We start from the raw sequence: 27,344 nt of genomic DNA on the forward strand, positions 1-27,344 counted from the left end.
TAGAAAGGAATAGTGCGTTTGACTTAAATCGTCTTTGCGCAGAGCGATCTGCTTATGACATCAAAGTACCGCGATAGCTATGTCTTTGAATGGCTCTCGCGGTACTTTGATGTTTTTTGTCTTCGTTGATTACGCCTGCGCAGCGCCGCATAAAGTCGAACACACCTAAAATATAATTTACAGCATAATGTAATTTACAACACTACATCATTTGCTTATAGTAAAATTAGTGATTTACTTTAAATATGATTTCATAAAATTTAGCATTTATCCATATGGCCGTGTTTGGCATCCAGTGACTCCTGATTGTATATTATTAGTTCATTTCAAAAATTGTTTAGATGTAATGCACAATGCTCCTAACATAAACAGCTTTATAGAATTTCTCTTAAATGAAATAAAATATAATATAAATTAGCATATAATCTTTAGGAACATATATATATATATATATATATATATATATATATATATATATATATATATATATATATATATATATATATATATATATATATATATATATATATATTCTCACTATAAATGGAGATAAACCATTCACATATGTTGCGGTTTCGTGTGAAAGCATTTAACCTTCAATGACGGGATATTTTACTTTGTATGTCTCGGTATAAATCTATAGATTAGCATTCATTATAGTTTTAATTAATTAATGTGTCGCAAAGTGTACAATTTGTTTTAAAATAAATAAATCATGCTCTTACTAAATAATTAATAATATGTTTTCTTTTGTGAATAGTTGGAATCTGTGCAACATCCGAGCCATTTATTGCCCCCAGAGGAATAAACCCCTATGGAAGCACACCAGCATATACCAGCATAATTCCCATGCTGGTTTGGTGCTGGTTTAGCTTGTGGCAAGACCAGCATATGTTGTATTTTGCATGGGAATTATGCTGGTCTATGCTGTTTTTTTTTCAACAGGGTTAAAGTCATAATTTTGATTTACCAGAGCACATTTTTCTTTTGTTGCGGAAATGGGCTTCATAATAAATAATTATCGCAACAATCATTTATTTTTCAATGCAAAAAAACTCCAGTGTAACTGTTTTTAAATTTTGGATGAACAATAACCTGTACACAATTTGTATAGTTTTAATACTTGTTTTATGTTTGTGGCAAAGCGATTGACTTCGGCCGCATTGCGCCCCCTACCTATAGTACACGCGTCGACACGGACGCCTGCATGACGTCTGCACGTTTCATTTTTCTCTTCACTACTAGCGGAGCTGCACGGAGGAAGCGAGGAGCCAGAAGGGGCAAAGAAATAAGCCTGGAATTTATCTCGCGCTTTAAACGAGACAAGAAGAGACCTCCGCCTCTCATTTCATATTCCTTCAGTTTATTCCACCACGGAGTGTATGAAATATGATGGAAACTGAACGATGAGGTAAGAGTGTTTGTGTGTCTCGGGCCGATTGTCCTTTTTTGACAGTGACTGCGGCCGCTGCTCGGGCGAATAATCTGTGGAATTTCAGCGCGCGCTTGGCGCGATTTGTGAGGTAAATTCGCTCGTTCGTGCCAACGGTTCTTCAACGTTCACGTAACATCTGTAAAAATTTTATTTATAGGTTAATTACTGTAAAAAATAAAGCTTATGTAAGCTCTTTTTACGCAAAGATTGCAGGTAAAGCCCTTGCTCTGATTTAGTGGTGTAGTTAGCACCCCGGCTAACGGTTGCTGGGGGGATACCAGTGACAGGGACTTTAATACGGTACTGCGGCAATGTGGATTTCTGTGGTAACGATCCAGTCAGCGATAGAGTGGGATATTTGGATGTTGTGGTAATGCATGCTATATGCAGAATGTAGTAACGGTAGGTTAGCCGTGTTGGTGAAAGCACAGACGAAGATACCCTGATGGGGCAGTTTAAACAGCAAGAGACCACTGCAGCTTATCATCACTACACATATGGGGCCACGCACACGTGCGATCTTTATCTTTTATATCTACAAATGAACCAATGCGCGTGTGTGGATGCTGGCCAGCATATCTTTCTGTGAAGGTGAATAGGTTCTTGTGTGGTAACCTAAATTCGTTGGCTTTGCCCTTATGCATAAATAGATGGATTTTATGATGAAGTCCTCGTGTTGTATGGCATAAACACTGGGTCATGCTTTTATGAACAGCTGGAGTCGGGCTCGTATCCTCATAAACCTGGCCAGGCCCTGGTTTATAGAGGCACTCCCTGATCACGGGTCTAAAGTGGAAAACCTGTTTTGACTGCTGCTTAGAGTAGACTCTACAAGAAACACCCTAAAACTGTCACAGACTGGCTGTTAAGTTTACATATTGGGAAAACCTATACAGATCTGAGTACTGATCAGTAATTTTAAGTTTTCATGAAGTCAGATTTGATAAAGTTTGGCTCCAAAACATTGACAAAATTCACATTTAAAACGAAACCTTATGGGGCGTACACACCAAATGCGAATTCGATTACACCGAGTATATGCAAAGACGCGAACTTGCGCGGGGTGATGCGAATTGAGCGTCTTTGTACAAGTTGAAAATATTCATAACACGAAGTTAATGCCTCGCGTTTGTCGTGTACGCAGCATTATTCTTTCACTTTGTTAACTAATGATCAGTTAATTTTTTTATGACATCATTCTGCACTTGTCATCGGATACCAGACTATAAGATAAATAAACTTTTATTATTTACACTTATGCATTTTGGCAGATGCTTTTTTTATCCAAAGCGACTTACAGTGAATTAATTATTAGGTATACTTTTTTATCCTAATGTGTTCTCTGGGTTTGAAGTTTGAACCCATGACCTTATGTGCTGCCAAAGCAATGCTCTACCCCTGAGTTATACAGGAGAAGGAACCACTCTGTTTGTCTTGCCCCAATTTCCTGTTTTGGTGTCAACATCAAACAAAGCTGTGCATTTTAATGCACTTCAGTGGGTCTTTAAATATTTGGGTGCAGGACATGGCCTCAGCTTTGTTTGGTTTGAGATGATTGGGCATCTGAAGCACAGGGCAAACTTATTGTTTGGCCTTTTAGTTCACAAGTCATTATAGGCTTTTTTCATGCATCTACAAGTTTATCTGTCCAATTTATGTCCCTCTCACTCTTTTTCTGTCTCTTTCTTTAATCCATAGATTCTCTGTTCTTTATCCCCCATCCCCCACAGGTGTACCGATGAGATTTCGTCTGGGGTGCGAGATAAAAGAGATTCACAAACCGCTGTGCACAGCTCAGTCCGGTCCTTTTTTGGCCCACCACTGCCCTTTTGCTGCTCTCTTTGAAATGTGTTTCTCTTTGTGTGACCATTGGCTCAGAAGCGTCTTTTTGTTTAGATAATTAGGTTAACAGGAAGTGAGGGGGTCCCTTAATCTTTCAAATCTAGCAGTTTATTTCACCAGGCCTGTTAATTCCTGTCTGGTTTTTACCAAAATATTTTAAAAAGCCCCTATTACATTTGTAAAAAGAAGGGTATTTTGTGTATTTGGTATTGACATGGTTTATGGTTTAAAAACGCATTATTTTCCACATGCCGTACATTGTTGTTGCTGTTCCATGCCCCCCCTTTATGAAACGCATTGATTTCTACAAAGCTTATTATTTTGAAAAGCGGAAAACATAGTTGTTCATGCATTTATTGTAGTCCGATAACTTGTGTGTTACGTCATCATAGACTTCAGGATTTGTAACTTAACACATACTTACTTACATAACAAAAGAAATTTAAAATCATGCAAAAGAGCTTTACGTTTTCTATTTATCTTTAGCAATGTGCTGTGTCGTGCATAGATACATTTAATTGCGAATGCTTATCAGGTGTCCTTGCTTTGCTGTAGGAGTTTGTGTGTGTTGCTGTTTTTGTCCGGTGTATGTATAACAGTAATGGAGTTTGTGTTCACAGTAAAATAATTCAAAACAATACATACACAAAACTTTAGATGAAACTAACTAAATTCCAAAGACAATATAAATGGTGCAAAAGTCTAGTGGTTGCTAGTGTGTTATGGGTGATAGTTGGATGCTTACTGGCTGAAACCGCCAGAAAAAAACACTCCAGGTTTACATGACATTCTGTTGCCAGTTGCAAGAGACCACGCAATTATTATACATTGTGTAAAACAAGATTATTACAAGCTTATTAGTGTTTGATAGATTGCATATCCATAACAACATACAGATACACTGTAAGTTCATATATGGCGGCATGTCGATGGCATCAAATCTCATTGGTTATTTCACGTCTAGTTGTCAAATGCTAAACCAGTGACATCCAACACAATCGATGTACTGTATCTCGCTGAACAATATATTGCCATGGATATTAGGGCTGTGTATCGGCAAAAATCTCGCGCTACCATATCATGGTACATGGTTTGCGATGCCATATGTTGCGATAAATTGCAGTACTGTGAAGCAGGGGGCGATGATAGTACTTACTATCACTGATTAAGTTCAGAGATAAGAAGAATGCTATCTAGAGGTCAAAATGTAAACTACAAATGAACTGCCCTGAATCTTGTATGTTTTTTATATAAATAATGTAGCAATATTGCTTTTTTTTAGACTCAATATTGCAAAACAAAAATTGGTGATGCCCACATGTATCAATATTTTCTTATACCCCCTAATGGACATATGACGTATATAAGCTAAAAATGTTAAGCCTTTCACAAAAGTATCAGTAGATAGACATATTAACCTGGTCATTTGGATTGCTTGAATGATGTATGTGCTTTTTGGAGCTATACCATGTTGACCCTATATAAGAAAATAACATAATGACATTTTAATATAAAATCATTTGTTTGTGTTCAGCAAGTCATACACATCTGGCATGGCAAGAGTGTAAGTACATTTTCTGAGAAATTTCATTTTCGGGTGAACTATTCTTTTAAAGGCGCGAAAGAGGATGTTTTTCGCCGACTGAGAATCCAAAACCGGTTACTGAGTTTTTTAAATGAGCGCATGCGTAAGAACAACCTCCCTCCTTCACGGCTCATTTCTAGGGAATGCCTTCCAAAGCTCGTGCACGAATATTTGAACACGAGTGTTTGTTTACCACCGGCATATGCTGTTTCGCGTCAGTGGATTCATTATGTGAAATGATTTGATAATAAACAAATAAGACGTTAAAATGTTAGATCAGTTGACGCTACTCCCATTTCAACTAGCATGTAGCAGACTGGTCACTGCCTTACAACTACAGTACAAGAACAACGTCAATATACTTGAATAACAGCACAACAATAATTATTCCCCAAAGAAAGAATAATCACTGTTACCTGTCGGGATGAATTTTGCGAACTGCGTGTCTGTCTTGACACTTCTCTGTTCCTTTATTGCTCTCCAGCGTTGAAATGTTTCTCCAATAACGACTCTGTTTACATTACGTTCTTCTGACAATTTTCTCCTATTCCCAGCGGCTTAAAAAAGTCTCTCTTTTGCGTCCTCCTTCGAGTTTCTTCTCTACCGTGGTGCAAATTCGAGGAGGAAAGCAGGATTGACAATGAAAACAAACCGAAACTTAAGACGGAGTTTCATGCGCTATGCGCATGCGTCGCCTGTGTAAAGTTACTGGAGCACGCACGTCTCTCACAGGGATCGTAATGGCAGTGATTGACAAGCCAGAGGGCCAATCGCTTATGCGATGACCGCATGAGCAATTGGCTGATGTTTTTAAGGCCCTATCTTGTGCACAGATGACGTATATTAATATTATTACTGTCAGTGCAGCTAATTAATAGTCTTTTATCATTTAGTAAAGACAGTTTCAAGTAATATTGCAAAAATGTATAAAACAAACATCCTCTTTTGCACTTACTATTATCACTATGGGGTTTTCTTATGCTACATACACACCAAACGCGGGGCACCGCCTTACTCGCTCTAGATTACTCGCGGGATTTAACTGCGTGTCTTATAGGGGTGGGCGATAAACCGGTAGACAAAATTAACCGGTAGAAATTTGTCAACCGGTAGAGATTTTGGACTATCGTTTCTATCGAGGTTACGTGCCCACGTCACGCTCCTGTGCGTGTGGTCACGAAAACGTAACGTTTGTACACGTATTTAAGCACTGCAGTTTTAAAACAAGTTATTTTAAGCCATTGAAACACAGACAACAGATCTGTATGCGTGCGTTCTTTCTGTGTGTCAGGAGCGGACAAGTCGCGCAACCGCTGCTCTTTCTGTCTGTGAGAGCGCGCAAGTCGCGCGACCTCTGCTTATTAAGCTCGTGAGCATTTTTCCCGCTTTATTGGCCTTAAATACACATATGCGTCAAAATTCCCGTCTTTGCAAGCATCATCATAAACACGACCAGTAAGGTCTTAAGAGAAAGTAAACAGCTAAAAGAGAAAGCGCATGTGTAACAGTGTATTGGATCCGGACTTTGGTCTTAAAGGGGAAGTTACCTAATTTTGCTCCTGTCTGTCACTCGTGTTAATCAAACAGCATTGAGAAAAAAATCTCTCACTGCTCCTGATTAAATCACTTTTCTACCTTAAATAAAAATATATATAGGCCTATACATACATGCATAATTATTTATTATCATTCTTATTGACTGTGTATCTTCAGAGAGCTTGAGTTTTGTTTGTTTTTATCTTCTTTCTATGCTTGTATATGTTTTTTGTGAGAATTATGAACATTTCTATGGTATTAAAGATTTAAACCTTATTAAAACATAAAAAACTCTACCGTGATACATATCGTTATCATGATATAAAATTAATCCTATCGTGATAGAAGATTTTGGTCATATCGCCCACCCCTAGTGTCTTAACTGATCACGTCTTTGCATTGACTTTATATGTAATCTACTCGTGCAAATAGTTGAACTCGCGTTTGGTGTGATCCCACAGTTTAACTAAGAAGTTTGCACAGGTTTTAAATTTATTTACTGCTTAATTTATTTGGCTTTGGCCCCTCCTTAAAATAAATGTTTTATTGTCGACTACCTGAAAATGGTTCTATTACTTGTCTTAACAAGCTCTTGGATTTATAAATTCTGCATTTATTTATACATATTCATATTTATGTAACACAGAGAGGTTTTATGAATATTTGTCTAGCTGTGGAGTATTTAGCATGTTATTGCTTGTAACCTTGTCTTAACACAGCACAGAAGCACAAGGGTACAGGCCCTCCTCCAGAGACGGTCATATTCACTTCAATAGGTGATTCTCTCTGTATCCGCTGATTCAGGCTCATATTCTCCTCTGAAACCAGCCGAAGCCGTTGAAGATCAGCTATGCATTCTCACAATTAAAGCCGAGCTGTTATTCTGCCTACCTCAGCTACAGAGATAGCACTTTGGTTTATGACCTTTTCCAGATGCTGTTGGGTGGAGGAAGTGAACAAATGATCTGAGATCAGATTTTGGAGGGTTAAGACTCGAACCATGAAGTGAAACTTGATGATCAAACTGAATGTTTTACAAGGTTAGCGTAGAAGATCTGTTTGCAAAATATTAGGTGTGTTGTTGGAGTTTTAGGCTAAATTCCTCTTTGCGTCTGGACTGCATTAAAATATGGGTGGGGTAGAGCGTGTCTGTGATTTGTTGAGAGGTGACTGTAACTGTTGGGGTTGTCAGTGAAACCATAAGCATCTAAACACTATGCATCTGTGTGGAAATACTGTATTGCGAGGATGACTCCCATTTGCCGGCTTGTCTCAGCCTTAATGGAAATCAGTGGCGGTGGATGCAATGGTGCCCGTCTGCATGTTTGTCTATGCCTTTTTCAGTTCTTCTACCTTCTAGTAACACATCAGAGTATTTGTTGAGGAATAAATGTCTGCTTGTGCACCCTTTAGGGAACATATTATGTTTGGATACTGTTATGTTTTTCAGCTAATATTGTTTATTGCGGTCGAAGCTGAACACAGTCCAAGACAGACTGTTTTGCTTTTCGAAGGAATGTAAACCTGTGTGGGTTTGTCTGGCTGCATTCATGGAGACCCTCGTGCGGTCTAGCAAGGAATGCAGACGTATGCGTGGTGTTGACATTATTAATACCCGCATTTAGTTTGGCCTAGGAGTTTCACATCACCTGAGTGATGAATCCACAGCTGGTGTGTTTGTTTTTAAACCCTGTGTTTTTGCAGGGGGACTCGTCTTTTGTATTGAGTTCAGTTGAATTTCCTCAGAGAGCAAAGGACTCTTTTGTGATTCTTGAGATGTTATTGATTTATAGAAAAACTGATCACCTGCAGGTACGTTCCAGGTATTTAATGTTATAGTATTGATATTTTTATTTGCCAATTGAAAAACAAATTAATAGAGGTACTTGGGAAAAACGTAGGATATAATCATAGGATCGATTTGCCTGATAGCTGGAGGTGCATTTTCACTTGATAGCAGACAAATGTGTAGGGCCCAGTGATATGACTATACCACGCAGAGGCAGACATGTCCTAACCTGTAGATATTGACATGTACTGATTTTTATTTCATCCTGATAAATGATGATATTTTAGTAAAATTATAAGCGTGATTGCAGAGAAAACATCTGTCCCCAACAAACAGCATGATTTTGTGTATCATTCATGTCCATAGCACAAGCGTTTACGTTAGGGATTAGGGATGGGCATTTATCTAATTTTTTCATTTCGATTAATCCATAGGTCTGAAGAACGAGTACTCGATTAACTGGGTGTGGGGCAATCAAATGGGCGGGGCTTACGCGTCATAATAAAAATATTTTTATTAATAACACTCAAATAAAACTATAACAGAACAATGAACACATACTTAGATTATTAATGAATTAAATGCTTTTAACAGAAACCGCTTACAGGAATAGCTGCGTGATGAAGTGAAACTAAAGGGTTAATAAGCACAAACCTAAAGCGCTTTCTGACGCATTCTACATAATATTAAGCCTTGATTCAACATAAATGTATCAGTGTTTCCCATAGATCTGAAATTTACTTGTGGTGGTAGGTAGCTGGTGAAAAGGGCAATCATTATCCACCGACAAAAAATGGTCTACTATACATGTGACAAAGAACTAATAATGTGTAACAAAAAACAATACTTTGATTTATTAAACATTAATATTAATTTCACATTATAGGTCATTAATCTAACCACCCCAAACTTTCTTTGCCATAAACAAAGCTGACACTGTTTGTCAAAGCACCACGAAAACACTTAAAGGGAAATTCCGCCTTGAAATGATCCTAGGGTTAATAACAAACGTGTACCGAGTTCGACCGTTCACTGGAGTTTGTTTTCATGTTAGTCTAACGTGACCAGTGTTATTGCTAAACGCAAATTAGCATGTTATGGTAGCCTTCGGGGCATCAGTGCATTAAAAACGAAATCGCTATGTCTATACTACTAATAATGCTCAAAATAACCCCACACTTACACTGTAGCACAATGAGGGTCTCTATATGTAAACCGAAGCATTGAGAACTTTGCAAGTGTACAGGCAGTTTATTAAAAACAAACACTTACCGTTCACGTCTGGATCACATATCCATGCGGGCGCCATCTTGGGAAAACTGAACTCTCGCGTGAAAGCACAACACCTGTTCCACAACAACGGGCAACAACGTTTCACGCGAGAGTTTAGTTTTCCCAAGATGGCGCCCGCATGGATATGTGATCCAGACGTGAACGGTAAGTGTTTATTTTTAATAAACTGCCTGTACACTTGCAAAGTTCTCAATGCTTCGGTTTACATATAGAGACCCTCATTGTGCTACAGTGTAAGTGTGGGGTTATTTTGAGCATTATTAGTAGTATAGACATAGCGATTTCGTTTTTAATGCACTGATGCCCCGAAGGCTACCATAACATGCTAATTTGCGTTTAGCAATAACACTGGTCACGTTAGACTAACATGAAAACAAACTCCAGTGAATGGTCGAACTCGGTACACGTTTGTTATTAACCCTAGGATCATTTCAAGGCGGAATTTCCCTTTAAGTGAAGTAATTTTATGACCCCTTTTATCAAACTCAATATATACAATACTATGTATATAGCCTATTAATATTCAGTGCAGGTCTATAGATTATTAATGTGACTGATGTTATAATGGTAATAATTTCTATTAGATAGGCACTTTTACTGCTTCTGCTTTCTATTTCTCTTTTGCCGATTAAAAAAGCTTAATCCACTAATTATTTCAGATTTAAAAGTCTACTTGCTGTCCCGATGACAGAATTTACATTACAGCTTTGCGTTTTTTATATCCTGAGTCAGCTCGAGCTTTGCTCGTTCAGTATTAGCACTGCTTTTTGCTTCAATCTCTGTGCAAACTGTTTAGATTTTATTAAAGATATGGTCTATTAATAATAAGATTATTAAAAAATGGGATAAAGAAAATGAAGCGGCGCGTGGTCTGAAACAGCACTCGAGCTTTAGCGCGGTAGCGCTCGCGGCCGTTCTCCGATGGACTCGGGTTTTACACACAATATTAATCAGACTTGGGACCCGAAGTAATGAACTAGGACCAACCCGGACCCGACTGACCATTTAAAATATAAACCCGGAACCGTATGGGTCCCGCCGCGCGTCCTCAGTGAAGAAAGACCTCTAATGGTAAAACTCTGCTCAAGTTCAGAAACATGAAAGGATACTATGTGACACTGAGGTTGCTTCGCGTCGCACCCAAATTCATTGAGAAACAGAGAGCACGTGAACGGACACTCAACCGGAGAGACACAACGTGCTTGCACGCAAAATGAAGCCAACTTGGATGCTATAAACACATATGCACATAAGCATATGCGACCATTTTTGGCGCAGTGTAGTTCCCTGGCTGCTCCGTATGTGCTGCTGTTGATCCAGTTTGCCGCGCTGGATGATGAGTTTATGACGCGTACATCATCTTCACGGTCACTCGACCCCCACCTCTCTCTCTCTCTCTCTCTCTCTCTCTCTCTCTCTCTCTCTCTCTCTCTCTCTCTCTCTCTCTCTCTCTCTCTCTCTCTCTCTCTCTCTCTCTCTCTCTCTCTCTCTCCCAACAAAACACGGGTCATCCAGTCGAGTTCAGAAAATACGGAAATTCGTAAAGTGATTTTTTTTTTTCCTGGGCGGGTCGCAATTTACCTGGGCGCAGCGCCCAAGTAGAGCCTATGTATGGGAAACACTGAATGTATTAAACAACATGCATATATCTGCATAAAATGCAAGACTTCAACGAAGTTATGTACAGAAAGTTTAACTCCCTTTGTGGATGTGCATCATAAACAGCGCACTTTTAAACACGTCCAGTCAAAGCACAGCTTCATAACATTAACCAGCTTTAAGTCTTTTGCTATAATTTTAGCGATTAGCTGTGTGTCGTGTTGTCCTCTCACCTGTTGTCAGTCAAGATGTAATGTTAATGCTCGTATGGCTCTCTGATATCTCTTGACGTTTTATGTTTAAATATAAGATGATAATCTATTGAACTTTTGACGGCGCTGTATATTTCTAGAGACAATTACTAGAGAGGGTCTTTGCTTTCAGTATGCTGAACCGTATTTGCATTTTCTGTATCGGACCTTATCAGATCCACTGCGGATGCCATTTCGTTGTGTTTGCAGCCAGTTTCGTCGCGCATGACGTTACGAAGTCCAGGTGTGTGTTTGTCATTGAGCATTGTTGGGATCTTCAGAAGTCGCGTTGGTCGACCGCATACGTCATCAAGGTTTAATATTTCGGGTTTAATTTCAGAAAAGCAACCGTTACATTTCAAGGTAAGAATGAAACTACAATGATTGTATGTCTTAGAAATAAATCTTAATTTTTTAATGTATTAGAGAACTAACCCGAAAACATGTTCGGGACGTGTCCGGCGGAACTGGCACGAATGGCCACCCTAACATGGACCCTCGTATATTTGTACAAAAATAAGAGCAGCGATAATAATGATGCGTGCCCTAGCAAGCACCATTAATGAATATGGTAATCAGGCCTAGATAAAATAAATCAATCCAGACACAGCTTGAACCCTTGACCCAGACTCGTCTCACCTAGTGAGAGCATTCCAATCATATTGAATCACCACAGTTTGTCCGTCCTCTTCGGGGTGTGTTCAAATTCATCAGAGTGAGTCAAGATTACTGAGGCTAGAGTATAACCAAACTTGACAGAGACGTGCGGGTCCTCCGAAAACACTGGTTTGTTTGTGTTCTCTGAGCGTTTCCCCTTCCCGGGCTTTCATTCAGAACACTTGTGTTTGAGAGCATTGTCCCGAAGAAAAAGCTTCATTAGGATCAGAAAAAGGGTGACAGGAAAAGTAGGTCAGATGCTCAAAGACATACATGGTCACGGTCATTTGTACGCCCGTAACAAGGTCCAGTTCTACTGTGTGACAGTCTTACTAGAACTGCAGTGTTTGACACTGCTCTCTGCCAGAGAGAGAGAGAGAGAGAGAGAGAAAGAGTCACCAGTGTCCTGTTTAATCAGAGGAACTGCATGTTTTTACTATTGAGTTGGGCTCTCTGTCACTGTGGAGGGCTTAGTTTTCCATCTTGAGAACACCCCACTGCTTCAGATTAAAACTCAGCACAAACACACCCTGCAGCCAGTGACCTTCAACTGACACAGATTTTAGCAAATGCAGTAATTAGATTAAAGATGCCAAAGAATTTATTAACATTTTTTAATTCTTTCTTTGATATCTACATAGAAGCTATGTGACTTTATTAAGTGCAAAAATTATCCAAAAACGTTTTTAAATGTCCGTTTACAATGCTATATAGGATTTTCCTTTAGAATGAAATGGTATTTTATTTCCTTATTTGTAAGGGTCATGAATAATAATGTTGAGCTCTACTCTGATTGGCTGTTTCTCAGTGCAGTTCAGTTCAGTAGCTCTGTGTGTGTGTGTAGACTTTATGTTTGAGCCTGTATCAGACGAAGATACCGATTTGGAGGAATAATCAATTATTCTGAGACTGGAAATGGACGTTTCTGAGTGTTACGTTTTAAGGATGTGCATTTATGTAAAAAAAATGTTTTTCATTTCGATTAATCCATAGGTCTGAAGAACAAGTACTTGATTAACTGGGGACGGGGCAATCGAAGGGGAGGGGCATACACGTCATGGTGAAAATGAAAATATTTTTATAAAAACTCAAATAAAACTTAATTTTGAAGAAACTATGACAGAACAATGAACACGTGCTAGATTATTAATGAATTAAATGTTTTTTTTTTTAAATAGAAACCTCTTACAGGAAAAGCTGCATGATGAAGTGAAACTAAAGGGTTAATAAACACAAACTGAAGCGCTTTCTTAATGACACACTCTACATAATATTAAGCCTTGATAAAACATAAATGTATTATACATTTTATCATCGATCATCAGGGTCACGTTTGAGCAATCGAGCCCATTATGACCAAAATGCTTGTTTGAGCTGTCCTAACTGAAAACAGTTTATTAGACATATCATAAAATATATCAATGCCATTGTTTTGTAGATGTACACATTAATGTTTTTTGTAAGGTATGTTAGTAAAAAAAACTTGAAAAAGTTTCCTAATATAATGTAAGTTTGTACATACTCCAGATTGCCAAATGTAAATAAGCATGTGACTTAAATGACACATGTCAAAGGCAGCATATTATGGTTTACACATACAAGTTACAGGGAAGTGACCATTTTCAGATGTTTCGGTGTTGATGAGCAACTTTCGGCGAAAAAGGCATTTATTCTCAAACTGTGGGCTGTCAGATGGTGCTAGAAATATATTAATTTATCATAATTTCAAGTAATCAAACTTAAGAAAAATAAGGCTACAAACCTCCAGAAAATCATTGTATATTTTGTTATAAGTTTAAGATTGTTTCATGTCATGAATTTTCTCTAAACGAAACTGCCTCAAATGTCATAGCAAAAAAATGTATCACAGGAAAACGTCAAAGCTAGTCAGTCTACAGGCAGCCATCTGATTGGCCTGGGTGGAGTGATGCAAGTGTGAAACATCAGGATTTCCACATCAGGTTTCAGCCCTGCTTTTTGCTAGCTTGTCACAAGATCAGTTCATAGAAGTAGCGGCATACGTTTAACTTCCTCCTCTCCATGAATCACTACAACAAACAGTTCAGTGTTTAGTAGGGCGGAAATGATTAATCGTGCGATTATGCTTGCTATGCTTCTCAATGAATTATGGTGAAACTGTTGGCAAATGTTGCTTTTCAAATGCATCTTATAAACGACTAAAACTCAGTCATTTTATATTGTTAAGGACTTCCTACTTATTAAAGAGCAATAATACAGGAGCATCGCCTTCAGACATGTATTATTAGTATGAATAGCGATTAATCGTCCCAGCACCGGTGTTTAGTATATCTATGTATCTGCATACTTTATTAGTAAAATCCCTTTCTGTGTTGAATGTGATTGGACCCCGTTGAGAGAGTAGTGAATTCCAGCATGCAAAAAGTATAGAAAAATGGTGGGGAGAGAGAGGGGGCGAGCAGTCTGGCATTGATTTAAATACTTTGGGCAAGGTGTCCCTGAGTGTCTTTGCTGGAGACTGTGTGTGTATGCGTGTATGCGTGTTCTCTAGCAGTTGGTTTACACAGCTGGGACATAACTGGTCCCAGACTGAGGCCTTTTAATATCTTGCTCATTTTCTCTCTTTTTTTTTTTTTGCCTAATTTTTCCTCCGGTTAAAAGATGGGTCAGCAGTTTTTTTATGTGACACTGGGGTTGTTCTTAAACTGAATGTTCCAATGCAGATTACAGTGAGTTCATATTAAAGGGGACATTTCACAAGACTTTTGAAAGATGTCAAATAAATCTTTGATGTCCCCAGAGTACGTCTGTGAACTTTTAGCTCAAAATAGCATATAGATAATTTATTATAGCAAGTTAAAATTGTATGTGTGAGCAAAAATGTGCCGTTTTGGGTGTGTCCTTTAAAATGCAAATGAGTTGATATCTGCACTAAATGGCAGTGGTGTGGTTGGATAGTGCAGATTAAGGGGCGGTATTATCCCCTTCTGACATCACAAGGGGAGCCAAATTTCAAATACCCATTTTTTACATATTTGCAGAGAATGGTTCTAGGTTGATAGAAGCACTGGGGAATAGCACTTTTGGGAGTACTTCAACTCGGCGCAGTAACACTCTCCCTCTCCCATTATGAGAGGGAGAAGGGGAGCGGATTTTTCAGCCGAGTCAAAGTACTCCCAAAAGTGCTATTCCGCCATACAATATAGTTCCTCTTTTAAATCCGCTTAGAAAAGCACTACGTTTTATTTTGTACCACCAAACTTGCTCGTATAACTACTCGTCTTAAATAGGAAAAACGTTGATGTGTTTGGTCCCTTCTAACTTTATCTCTGTTTGGTACCATTAAATGAATGGGGCTAAGCTAAATGCTATTGATGCTAAATGCTATCAACGCTAACGTGCACACACTAAGATGATAGATGGATGTATCAACTCTTCTTAGTTAAGGTAATAACTAGGGATGCTCCGATCGATCGGCCGCCGATCGGTATCGGCCGATAACGTCATTAAATGACTCGATCGGTCCTCGCTAAATTTGCCGATCTCCTAAACCGATCTTTCTGTTTACCTTTGTCAACATAGGGCTCCTGAATGCGGCTGCAGTTAGAGACCATTTTTACGCAATGCGAGCATTTTTATAACCCATCGCTCGTGTGTGACATGCAGATTTGCATTTCTCTCTTTGCGTTTGCAGAGATAAGCGTATTTTCTATGAGGACGCGATCTGATCAACAGCGCGACGCGTCTTCACATCCCCATTAAACAGCGTATACAACACACATCTATCGCGGATAATTGCATCCTCATGCCAAAAGTTTATTATTTGCATGCGTTTTAAAGTTTGAGCGTTTAAACTTTCATTTTCCTCACAGCTGCTCTCGTCCGCGTACATCCGGCGCATGGACACACAGAAGTCTCAGTCATCAGTGCACGTGAGCAGAGTGATCTCTCTCACGTCTTAAAGCTACAGTATCCTAATTCATCTCTCAATAAAATCACTTTCTGCTCTTCACTAAAGAACTGTTATACTTCATACGAATGCGTGTATGTTTAATTCATACAGTTTAGACTGTGAAAAGTTTTATTTTTATCACTTTTAACAGACATAAGACTTTTTAAAGGCATATTAAATTTCTCTTTGCAGAAGAAATATTTGTTGTGCTAATTTTTTGATTCTCTATTAAAACAATAATAAACCTAATTACTGCAAGTAATACAACAAAGGCAACATCTGTGTTATTACTTTATCTAGAAAAAATGTTAACAGTAACAGTCATCAAAAAGCTTGCATATCAGCTTGAAAAATCGGTATCGGCATTGGTATCGGCCGATCACGAAGACAACAAATCGGTGATCGGTATCGGCCTGCAAAAACCCTGATCGGAGCATCCCTAGTAATAACATGGTTTAATATTGAAAATGACTATTCCTTTAAGCAGAGATCTGTTGATTATGCGTAGTAACTAGGGGTGGCACGGTTCACAAAACCCTCGGTTCGGTTCGTATCACGGTTCTATGGTCACGGTTCACGGTTCAGTACGGTTCTTGTTGTTATTTTTTCTTTAAATTTTTCACACGCCAGAAATGTATTATCTTATTAATGTATTAATTATCCATAATTTAGGATACATCATTAAAAAAGTTATATCATGTAATCATGCACAAACTGAATTTGACTTTAAGCACATTGGACCATCTCTGAGGAAAGCCAGATGAGATTTTGATAGAGCAAGAGAGAAGACATTGATGATTTCAACATGCTTTTCATTTAATTGGCAAAAAAGAGAATGTGTATTGCCATCTACATAAACTTTATGTGCATTTTTAGCACACAAAGATAACTTGCATTTATTAAAATGCCAACTTCAGTGTAGCTCTTAGATTTATCACTGAGAGGCTGCTTTAATACTGAGAGTTTATGTGGACGAGAGAGAAACATAACCTTTGCACCTGTAATATTTAAATCCGTCTCTTTTGTCCACTTTTGACCACTTCTGTCCTGATTACTTTGAGGGGCAATTTCTGAAATAAGATCGCGCAACTTTCACACGCTAGCAAAATGAAACTACGCGGAAATCAGCCGCTTTAATTTTATCAATGAAAGGCTAAAAATAGCGCTGAATATGAAAAGACGTAAAACATTGTGTTCAGTACCTCAGATAAATGGTCGGAGAGAAGGCGATCTCCTGTGGCTGTTGGAGAATATTCAACCCATAGACTGCAGTTCAATCTGTTGTTTTATTTCCGCTGTCATCATAAGTAACATGAAATAAAAATATGTTTCCACACACCAAACTTATACGACGCTGGCGCATCCTCCAACTGCGGGCAGACTTCCTTTTCTCTCCCACTTGCCATTTCTACACGTAATATAACCTGCAGTACTTATACTCCAAACGAGTCACCTCTTCTTTCGCGCGAAAGGGAAACACGCTATCTGAGGTCACATACAGGGCATGAGACTACATTGCGCATGCCATGAACCGTTGAACCGTGCGGTACACACGCGCTCCGAACCGAGACAAGCGAACCGAACGGTTCGGATTTTTTTCATGGACCGTGCCACCCCTAGTAGTAACGGGCGCATTGCTCACAGCAGGCGATTTAACAGTCAAATGAATGATTAAATGCGGTGGTTTTGTTTTTTGATGGCTGGGAAGGAACTTTTTGGCACACTCATCCCATGATTCATCCCCTGTAAACTCTGTAACATGAATTATTATAGCTAAAACAAAATGGGAAATAAAACCTTGTTTCGTTTTGTTCTTTTCTCATGTCGAGGGTGTTAAATTAGTGCAAGAATGAAAGCTCAAGGTTTCTTTGTGTTGTTTTACAGGAGTTTGTGCCTTGACGGCAGCTGACGGACTGAACCATGGCCCAGTTTCCCACGCCCTTCGGAGGTGAGAGCTGATGCATGTCATGACTGACACGTGTGTGTGTGTGTGTGCGTGTGTGCGTGTGTGTGTGTGTGTGTGTGTGTGTGTGTGTGTGTGTGTGTGTGTGTGTGTGTGTGTGTGTGTGTGTGTGTGTGTGTGTGTGTGGATGGCGAATTGAAGAGTTGAAGTGAGTCAAGTGAATAAGTGAAAGAATCAGTGAATGAAAGAGGGACGCCCTCACAGAACTATTGTTGCTTTGGTTTCCAGGCCTTTACGTAGGCGTTTTTTTGGAGTTTTTTGTTTCTTTTGAGATTTATAGATGAGAATCTACATACAATTTTCAACAATTGAAATCTTTGTACAGACAATTTTAACTGGCACTGTTACTAATGTAAAATAGGAAAAAAACATAATTTTCTTATGATGTACATTTTAGCATCTTTCTGTGTGCCAAATAACTGATTTGTTAATTAGTTCAACATTTTAAAAATGTAGAAATTTTAAGTCAAACAATCATAACAATCTATGATAACATTATCCTCGTGATTTTTTTTTTGTTTGCAAATTTTGCAGCAACAATGTTCGCTTTAACAACGGATAACCAAATGTTTGCAAGATATAATATGCAACCAGTTAACATAATCCTGTAGAGCAGATTTCTCTGTTACCTGCCCTAAAACTTTCTCACAATGACCTCTGAACCATCTTTATTATAGAGCTCTTTGACATATACATTTTTATTAAAGAGAATATTTATGTATTTGTTTTCAGCACATACAGTATAAGAGTAGTTTGTTTTAGCAAAGCTTTGTAGGTGTGGTCTGTCCTGATGAACCTTAAACAAAGGTTAAAGCATTGTGCTGATGTTTATTTCTGTCTACGTTTCTTTCTCTAGGGGGGTCGGATACATGGGTAATATCTGTGGACGAAAGAGCCAAACATGACCAACAGTTCCACAGCTTGACCCCCACACCTGCTGGCTTCATCACAGGTAAATACACCTAATCCCCATACACAGCACTTTGCTCCAAGAAAATGTTCGAAAAATTGTGTGTGAACACAAACACGTCCCGTAAATGTTCCAGGATCGGTCCCGTAAAGGGGACCAAGTAACATTGTCCTTAAATCCATCCTAAAGCAGAGTTCATTCATCAGCATACTAGAACAGCACGTCATGCACTACTTTATGATCTTATCATAAACAAAAATGCACGCACGAGAGAGAAATCACAGAAAATAAGCAAACTTCATACGCAGCAGAGAAACAACGACCACTGTCTTTACGGCATGTGTGTGAATGCACATTTGCATTGTGAAAAAAACAAAAGTCGAACCATCCCGGGCACGTTTTTGTGTATTTTTCGTACTCGATTGTCAGTTTTCGTGTTAACATAAGGGACCACGCAAGATTAAGAGTCTATGTTTGTGCAGATGATATCTAAAACATTTTTGAATTGTTAGATGATTCACAAATCATTTGATTCAGAATCATTTGTTGCAACCGTCAACTTCAGACAGAGGTGCGATAAGTCACTTTCGCCAAATTAAGACAAATTCATGCGGACGCAAAACAAAACCATGCTTTTGTTTCACATCACCCTACTCTCCAAACACCCCCTCTTTAATAAAAAATACAAGTACATTGATTCTCCTAATGATAGTCTATTAAAAGCATACCACTTCCTGTTTTCTGTCCACAGTGGATGGATATCAATTTGCACTGATCTAAGATCAGGCACTTAAGCGTTAAGTGGAACTGCATATCTGTTCAGAGATTTGCTTGGGTGATCTCAGTTCAGCATCAGTTCCTCTTCATATCAGATGAATCCTAGCCTTGCTTTTGACCTGTAGTCAAGCGTTTGCATTTTGAAAGAAAAGCAAACTTGTAACGCTTATGTAAATGTTTACATTTGACGCAGACGTTTCAGAGTTCAACTTCTGATTCTCTTCAAACAGGTGGTGAATGTTTCAGCACATACAAAGATTGAAGGCAAGATAATGCGAGATGGTTTGCAAAATCGTTAGGAAATCATTCACAGAGAGACAGAAGCAAGATCAGGGTGTGGCATGTTGATTTCCACATACAGTAGCATTTTTAGAAGAGTTCAATGCTTTACTATATTGTGCAGTGGTGTTCATGTTTTTAGTAAAAGGTTTTACTAGTTTGTTGTTGTCATAAAAAGCTGACTCATCTCTAAGATATTTCACCAGTCTTAGAAATTTCCAGATGGTTGTCAGTGCTCCTGTGTGAAAGTCATTTATCAGCCTTTACAAGGGAGAAACACTGATGTGCCAAAGTAATCTTGCATTTCATCCTTATGAGAAATCTAACGTAAATCAAAATTTCAGCTGCTTTTTTTGCCGCCATTTAAAATTTTTTGAACTCGACCAGGTTTGACAAATCACATTTCCTCAGCAAGACCACACATATAATTAACGAAAAGACGATTAAGGTATCTCAGGATATCAGGAAAATCTAACCCAAATATAAAAAATGAAATTTTCTTAGGGTTTTTTCTGTTTAGTGCAAGGAAAATGCACTCAGCCAATGAAAAGATGCAACCTTGTTCCAGTTGGACTGTGGATGTCTACTGAAGAGATGGTACTTGAGGATTTCCTGTTGACCAGTGTATCTCAAAGAACGTCTTTGTGTTGACTGAAGGGCGGCTGAAGGAGCGAGCGGGCCGCAGTTAGGCAGGCATGGAGAGGGAAATCTGTTTTTGGCTCTGAAGGGATTGATGCATTCTGAAAGCATGCATGTGTTGAGAAAGCCACCTGTTATCAAAAGAAAGAGAGTTTGTTGGTAGGTTAAAAAGCCATAATGCCAGCCTAACAAGTGCTCTTTTAACACAGCAGAGAACAAAACACACAGAGACATATCATATTTTTACTGTCTTCGTTCGGAATAGCCATGACTTGGCTAGCTTGATTATTTTTCTGACCAAAGTTTAGATAAAAAGGATTTGCAAAACTTGGTGAATTAACCAGCCTGAATGTATCTCTACACCCTTGCCTCATTTAGTATATGCGGCTCTATGAATATGCGAATTAGCCCCCGCCTCTGCTCAATCTCACAGCTCGGACTGTACAGATATGAATATGCAAATGAGTCCCCACCTCCACTTGTTTGCACTATATGTAGATATATTTATAATGTAAGTAGATGCTATATTCTGAATTTTTAGACGTGTAAGTGCTAAGTTCGGTTTCACACAATGCATACGTGAACTGCGCGTTTGCAGCACTAATCTTTAACTCTTTCCGCGCTATTGACGAGTTAACTCATCAATTAAGAGAAACCGCTTCCCTGCCAATGGAATCAAGTATTTCCGGCTTTCTGCAATACCGCTGTTATCCACCAGGTTGAACAACTAATAAAACCCGGAAGTATGGCCTTAGGGCTAACAGCTGTTTGTCCATGTAAGTTTTGAGGATCGTTCTGCATCTGATCTCTATCAAAAGTCACAAAAATGCAATTATCTTAGCTAGGGATGCTAAACAATTAATCGCGATTAATCGTTAGCAGAATATTTTTTTATATATGTATATATAAACACATTCATGTATAATTTTAAGAAAAAAATGTATATATTAAGTATTTATATTTATATATTATATAAATTATACATAAATATACAAATGTATATACACATGTAAACATTTCTAAAACATATACATGCATGTGTGTACATTTATTTATACAAAGTTATTATACACAGTTCACACACATATATGATAAACAAAAACTTTTATTCTGCTAACGATTAATCGCGATTAATCGTTAAGCATCCCTAATCTCAGCTTTTTGCTCAAAACTTGGTGTTTTTGAAGAAACCAACCCATAATTGAGAGGTGATAAAAAAGAACTAATGAAGGTAGAATGAATTTTTTTTGTATTTGTTTGTTTTGAAAGCAGAGGGTCTGTTTCTTCATTTGATATATTGTATGTTGATAAATTTCAAGAAGAACATTTTTGGAAGGCATTAAACTTTTGTAAAAATTATGAAAAATGCTGGTGCTGGATTGCAAATTTTTTTTTTAAATGCTTGGGGGGGAAAGAGTTAAGCACTGATGTTAACCGGTTACAGCACTCACCCTGAAATTGTATCAGCACCAAGTCTATGCCGCATCCATACAAAAATATCTATAACTCGAACCGCTGATACTCGCATTCAGCTGTGTTGTTGTGATTGGTTACATGTCTGTAAACATTGGAAACCAAGTTGATTTTAAACCACAGGAATAAGACTGTCTCCAATTTTATTGAGAAAATACTTAGCAAAGAATTTGCACATGGCTTGTTTTAAAACCTATTAAAACACCACATAGACATATAAACAACAATAAAAACAGTTTTTCCCCCAGGGAGACTTTCAGTTATGTTTACTAGAAATCACCAAAACATTTAAATTTGTATTTCTTTGCAATAAGAGCAGCCCCCAAGTAGGGTAATTTTATATACTCTCTAGGGCGTGTACAACTGTAAATCCGCACTTACCCAATTTATAAACAAATTTAAGAAAATGATTTATTACTTTACACTCTGTGTATGTTTTGATAATCGTTCTGAATCTGAACTCTAACAAAATTCCTTCACAAAAGCAATTTTTGCTAAAAAGTAGGTAGTGCTGCACAATTAATCGCATCGCAATCGCGATGTCAGCCTGTGCGATTATATGACAGCAAAATGTTGCAATTATATTAAATAAATAAATGTGTGGACTTGTTAACACAAACCTTCTGATAACAGTTATTTTTCTTGCTGTTTAAAAAAAGAAAGAAAAACGAACAAAAAAGGCAGTGCACGTGTGGCATGCACGTGTGTGGCGTGCGTTGTTACTTGTGTGTGCGCAGCGCAGAAATACCAAAGCGAATATGGATGCAGAGGAGATTGACAGTGATCTGGTAGCTGAAAAAAACCTACGTCTGTTGTATGGCGGTATTTTGAATTTAGGATTACTTACACTGAGCAGTTGCTACATCACGTGGCAATACGAAAACATTTCTAGTTTTACAAATACACATTTTAGCATTATCACTAAACTGTGTGTGGATTTTCCTTAAAACCCATCAAGTTGACTCATGATACCATTTATTATAATCGCAATCGCACATCGCAATGTTAGCATCAATAACCGCAATGGGAAAAATTACCCAAATCGTGCAGCCCTAAAAGTAGGGATGCACCGATAGGATTTTTTTTTTTTTTGGACCGATACCGATTTAAACAGACAACTTCTGGCCGATACCGATACAGATATTAAACACTTGTGTACAATACTACCTCCTCTTGATATTTCTGCAGAACACTCGTTGCAAATGGCGATTTTTTTTTTTGTCTTTATCTGAGATTTTGAAGAAAGCCCAGACTGCAAACATTTTCCCGAAATACTCTAGATCACGTGAATGAGTAATCTCGCGTGATTAACTACGTGATTTTTTTTTTCCCTCATCGCACGTCTGACACAAACTATTATTTATACTTTATATTATACTATATTTTATATTTATATTATATTATATTTATATTAACTTATTTTGTTTTGGGAAGTATTTAATTATTTTGATAATTATTGTTAAAAATGCTGGATTATGCAACAGACATGCAACTCATTGCCTTTATGCGGTTAATTAATAAAAATCTGTATCGGCCTTTCTCGTGCTGTTACCGATATGCCAATGGTTTCAAATTAATCAAAAATCGGCCGATAAATATCGGCGGCCGATACATCGGTGGATCACTACTAAAAAGTTTATATTTTTGAAGAAAAAAACCCATTTTAAAGAGTTTATAAGCAGAGAAAAATAATATATAGATGGGACAAAATGTTTTTTCTTTTTTTTGTTGTTTATTGTTTAAAAGCAGAGGGTCTGTTCTTTCATTTGCTATATTTATATGTTTATATATTTTAGAAGAACATTTTCCGGGAAGGACTTTAAAAAAAAAGCCTGGCGGTGAATGAGTTAAGAAAATAGGATCTAACGTTTTGTAGCATATAACAGAAACGACTGTCGTAAAGGCAGGAAGCCTGCTTAATGGTTAGATAACAGACAGTGTGAGCAGACTGACTCAGCTTTTTGTACTTATGCAAGATGTAACTGACAGAACCGCTGTGCACAGATGCCAGCACTTCTGTTTCTGTGTCACTCAAGTGTGGTCAGTAAGCCCCACATGATTGAAGACAGTTCAGTTTAAATAGATAACGTAACCCAGTGTCTTACAAGAATAATAAAACAATTACAGTTTTTTTTTTGTGTCAATCTATTTTTACACATTATTCATTTTGAGCATTACTTCTGTTTTTTTCTGAGTTTTGATATATACATAAAGCCTCTCTCTCACTTTGTCTTTCTCTAGGTGACCAGGCTAGGAATTTCTTTCTACAGTCAGGTTTACCTGCTCCCATCTTGGCCCAAATATGGTACACAATTCTTTTATAATCTATTTCACTATATAATCCAGACTGCTTTCATAATCCAGTATGTGCTACTGTTCATTAATTAATGCGTAATATTGCAGCTGTGTCCTGGAAATGATTGTGTAGCTATTTGGATAATAACAGACAATAAAATGTTGTTTGATATATAATTACTTTGAGAAATATAATTTAAGTTGTGCACCGTTTCACAGGGCTTTAGCCGACATGAACAACGACGGAAAGATGGACATGCACGAATTTTCTATCGCCATGAAGCTGATTAAGCTTAAGCTACAGGGTCACCCACTCCCCCCATCGTTGCCCCCCTCCATGAAGCAGCAGCCGCTCTCCATACCACCACAGCCCCCTTTTGGTGAGCACCCTTTTTTACATAATAATGTCTTGATTAAGAATATGTTTTAGTCCATATGAGACTAAACCACATTGCTGAACGTTAACCTGTAATTTCTGATTGCAGGGATGCCCAGTATGGGACCAATACCAGGCCTGCCACCGTCAATGCCCTTGCCACCCCTGCCCGTGGGGGTGCCAGGAGGAGTGGGCGTGTCTCCTCCGTTGGTAGCATCTGTGACCCCTCCGGTTTCATCTCTGGCAAACGGTGCACCTGCTATGATACAACCCATACCTGGACTTTCCCATTCAGGTAAAGACCAAACACGCATGCTTATTTAGACCTTACGCAGATTGTTTACTTTAACACGAAGTGTCTGTGTCTTTGTATTTCAGCTGCTGCACTCAACAAAACTGCTTCGTTCAACCGTTCCAGCATCAAACTACAGAAAGGCCAGTCTGTGGAGGCACCTAGGTAAACAAATGCACTGCAACATTCACAGATACTTGAGAGATGGATTGCACACACATTATCTGTCTTTCTCTCTCTTTAGTGCTCCGGCAGCTCCACCGCCCACCGACTGGGCCGTGCCTCAGTCCTCTCGGCTTAAGTACCGCCAGCTGTTCAACAGCCACGACAAAATGATGAGCGGATATCTCACAGGTATGACGTCCGTCACACAGAGACACCTTGCTCCATGTCATTAAATATTAATGAAAGTTTGGGCTCGAGTTGTGACCAGAATATCTTAAACACTTAAGGGGCAGGCTTGTTTGATTTAGGCCAGTAATGCCTGACAGTGATTATTCAGTAATTTTAAGAGGAAACAAAGGCTGCTGAGTCAGTACTTAGACTTTTTTCACTTCTGTTTTTTCTCTCTGTTTTCCCACAACAGGTCCACAGGCCAGAACAATTCTTATGCAGTCCAGTCTACCACAGGGACAGCTGGCCACCATCTGGTGAGGACACAACATCAATCCTATTGTGTTTACTTTGTCATTTAACACCCCAACAAAACTTTAAGACCTTTGCTCCGAGAACATTTTCAGAGAATTGGCAGAGAGGTTTTTGTGTGAACACAAACACATCCCGTAAATGCTCCAGTAAAGAGGTCCTAGTATCATTCCCGGAAAGCTTTCTGTGTGAACAAGACGCAAAACAATGCTGTAAGGGGTGTGCCGTAGTGAGGAGCGTGTCATCGCAACATGAAGTTATGGTTTAGCTCTTAAAACAATGGATTTACATGCAGATTAACATTCACGAGAAATGTCTGCAAACTGGATTGTAACTGGAGGGAGCTTGTCACTATCCGCGCTGAAGCTGAGATCATTCAGCACCATACTAGAAAAGCGCGTCACACAGTCCTTTCTAATCTTATCATAAACAAATGCGCATGGTTTCTAAAAAGAGAGATATAACAGATAATAAGCTAAATGTAGACGCTGCGGAGAAAAAAACCTACCAAGGGCAGGACTTTAAACATAGCTTTCGGCATCTGTGTGAATGCACGCACAGATTCCAGAATATCATTGGTAGTGTGAATGAACCAAAAATCAAACGATCCCGGACAAAACCTGGATGCATTTTCCGTAATGTCTGTGTGAAAAGGGCTTAAGAGATTATGTATCAGTGTATACATTTAGAGTTAGTGTCGTATTGTTGTTTTTTTACTTTGCCTTTGACTTTCTAACATGCTCTGCCTCTTTTTTAACATAGGAACCTGTCAGACATAGACCAGGATGGGAAGTTGACGGCAGAGGAATTTATTTTGGCCATGCATTTGATTGACATGGCCATGTCCGGTCTGCCCCTCCCTCCTTTACTGGCTCCTGACTTCATACCTCCGACATTTAGGTAAGACACCCCACCAATCCCACACAACTATGCTCATGCAAGTACATTTTCTTTGTATCACCAATAAAAATAGGGAGGTATCATTTAAGCTTGTTCATCGCATATACCCTGTAAAACAGATAATTGCAAAATTTTGTAAAGATGTTGACTTGAAATGTGTTTTTTGGGGAAGGGAAAATGAGAGCATTGTCCATTTGTTTTATAATTGTATTTACACAAAATTATTTTGGTGTAATTTGGCTTTTGTTGTTAAAAATAGTACTAACATTAATATACAATTTAAAGAAAAGGACATTTTATTTTTTATGCCGGTTCTATTTATTTAAAAATGTGTTACATTTTGAATTTGTTAATTATATAGGGAAAATTCTTTATCCATAAATGTAAAAGGGCTTTGAATAAAAACAATTTTACTCATTTTAAAATAGAACTAACGCACTACCTGTTCACCTTAAAAGATATAACAAAGCAAAAAAGGCTTTAAATTACTGTAACTCCTTAAATCTGTCATTTGACTAAATTTGTAATAATTTATACCATTTCAATGTGATTTTTTTTAAAAATCTGTTTATCATTGTATTTGATATGTGTAATTCATACTCTGTTGCCCTTTTATGTTCAATGTTCAGAATAAACAAAGAACGAACCTTGAAAAAATTTTACTTCTTAACACAGTATTCTAGAGATTTCTCCTTTATCCATATTTTTGCTTGATATTCTGTGATGCAGGCGCGTACGATCTGGTAGCGGAGTGTCTGTGACCAGCATGCACACTATAGACCCGCGGGCCCAGGAGGAGCCGGGGGAGGAAGAGGAGAAAGAGCAAGAGAAAAAACTTCCAGGTCAGGGGTCAAAGATCAATCCTAAACATTAACCT

At 38.3% G+C, this 27,344-nt stretch overlaps 1 protein-coding gene across 6 annotated transcripts in view; it reads left to right on the plus strand.

Annotated features, from left to right (window-relative positions):
* Positions 1-1,234: 1,234 nt before the first annotated feature.
* Positions 1,235-27,344, plus strand: part of LOC135760578 (intersectin-1-like) — a 67,358-nt gene continuing 41,248 nt past the window's right edge. For all 6 annotated transcript variants that reach the window (XM_065274596.1, XM_065274598.1, XM_065274597.1 and 3 more), the window contains exons 1-11: positions 1,235-1,411; positions 17,803-17,866; positions 18,738-18,833; positions 24,201-24,264; positions 24,474-24,634; positions 24,740-24,925; positions 25,009-25,087; positions 25,167-25,276; positions 25,509-25,572; positions 26,330-26,467; positions 27,197-27,309. In XM_065274596.1, coding sequence (XP_065130668.1) covers positions 17,839-17,866; positions 18,738-18,833; positions 24,201-24,264; positions 24,474-24,634; positions 24,740-24,925; positions 25,009-25,087; positions 25,167-25,276; positions 25,509-25,572; positions 26,330-26,467; positions 27,197-27,309 — 1,039 coding nt within the window. In that variant the 5' untranslated portion in view covers positions 1,235-1,411; positions 17,803-17,838. The remainder of the gene's footprint in view (positions 1,412-17,802; positions 17,867-18,737; positions 18,834-24,200; positions 24,265-24,473; positions 24,635-24,739; positions 24,926-25,008; positions 25,088-25,166; positions 25,277-25,508; positions 25,573-26,329; positions 26,468-27,196; positions 27,310-27,344) is intronic.

This window comes from Paramisgurnus dabryanus, chromosome 4 (assembly GCF_030506205.2).
Source record: "Paramisgurnus dabryanus chromosome 4, PD_genome_1.1, whole genome shotgun sequence".
NCBI classification, from domain to species: domain Eukaryota; kingdom Metazoa; phylum Chordata; class Actinopteri; order Cypriniformes; family Cobitidae; genus Paramisgurnus; species Paramisgurnus dabryanus.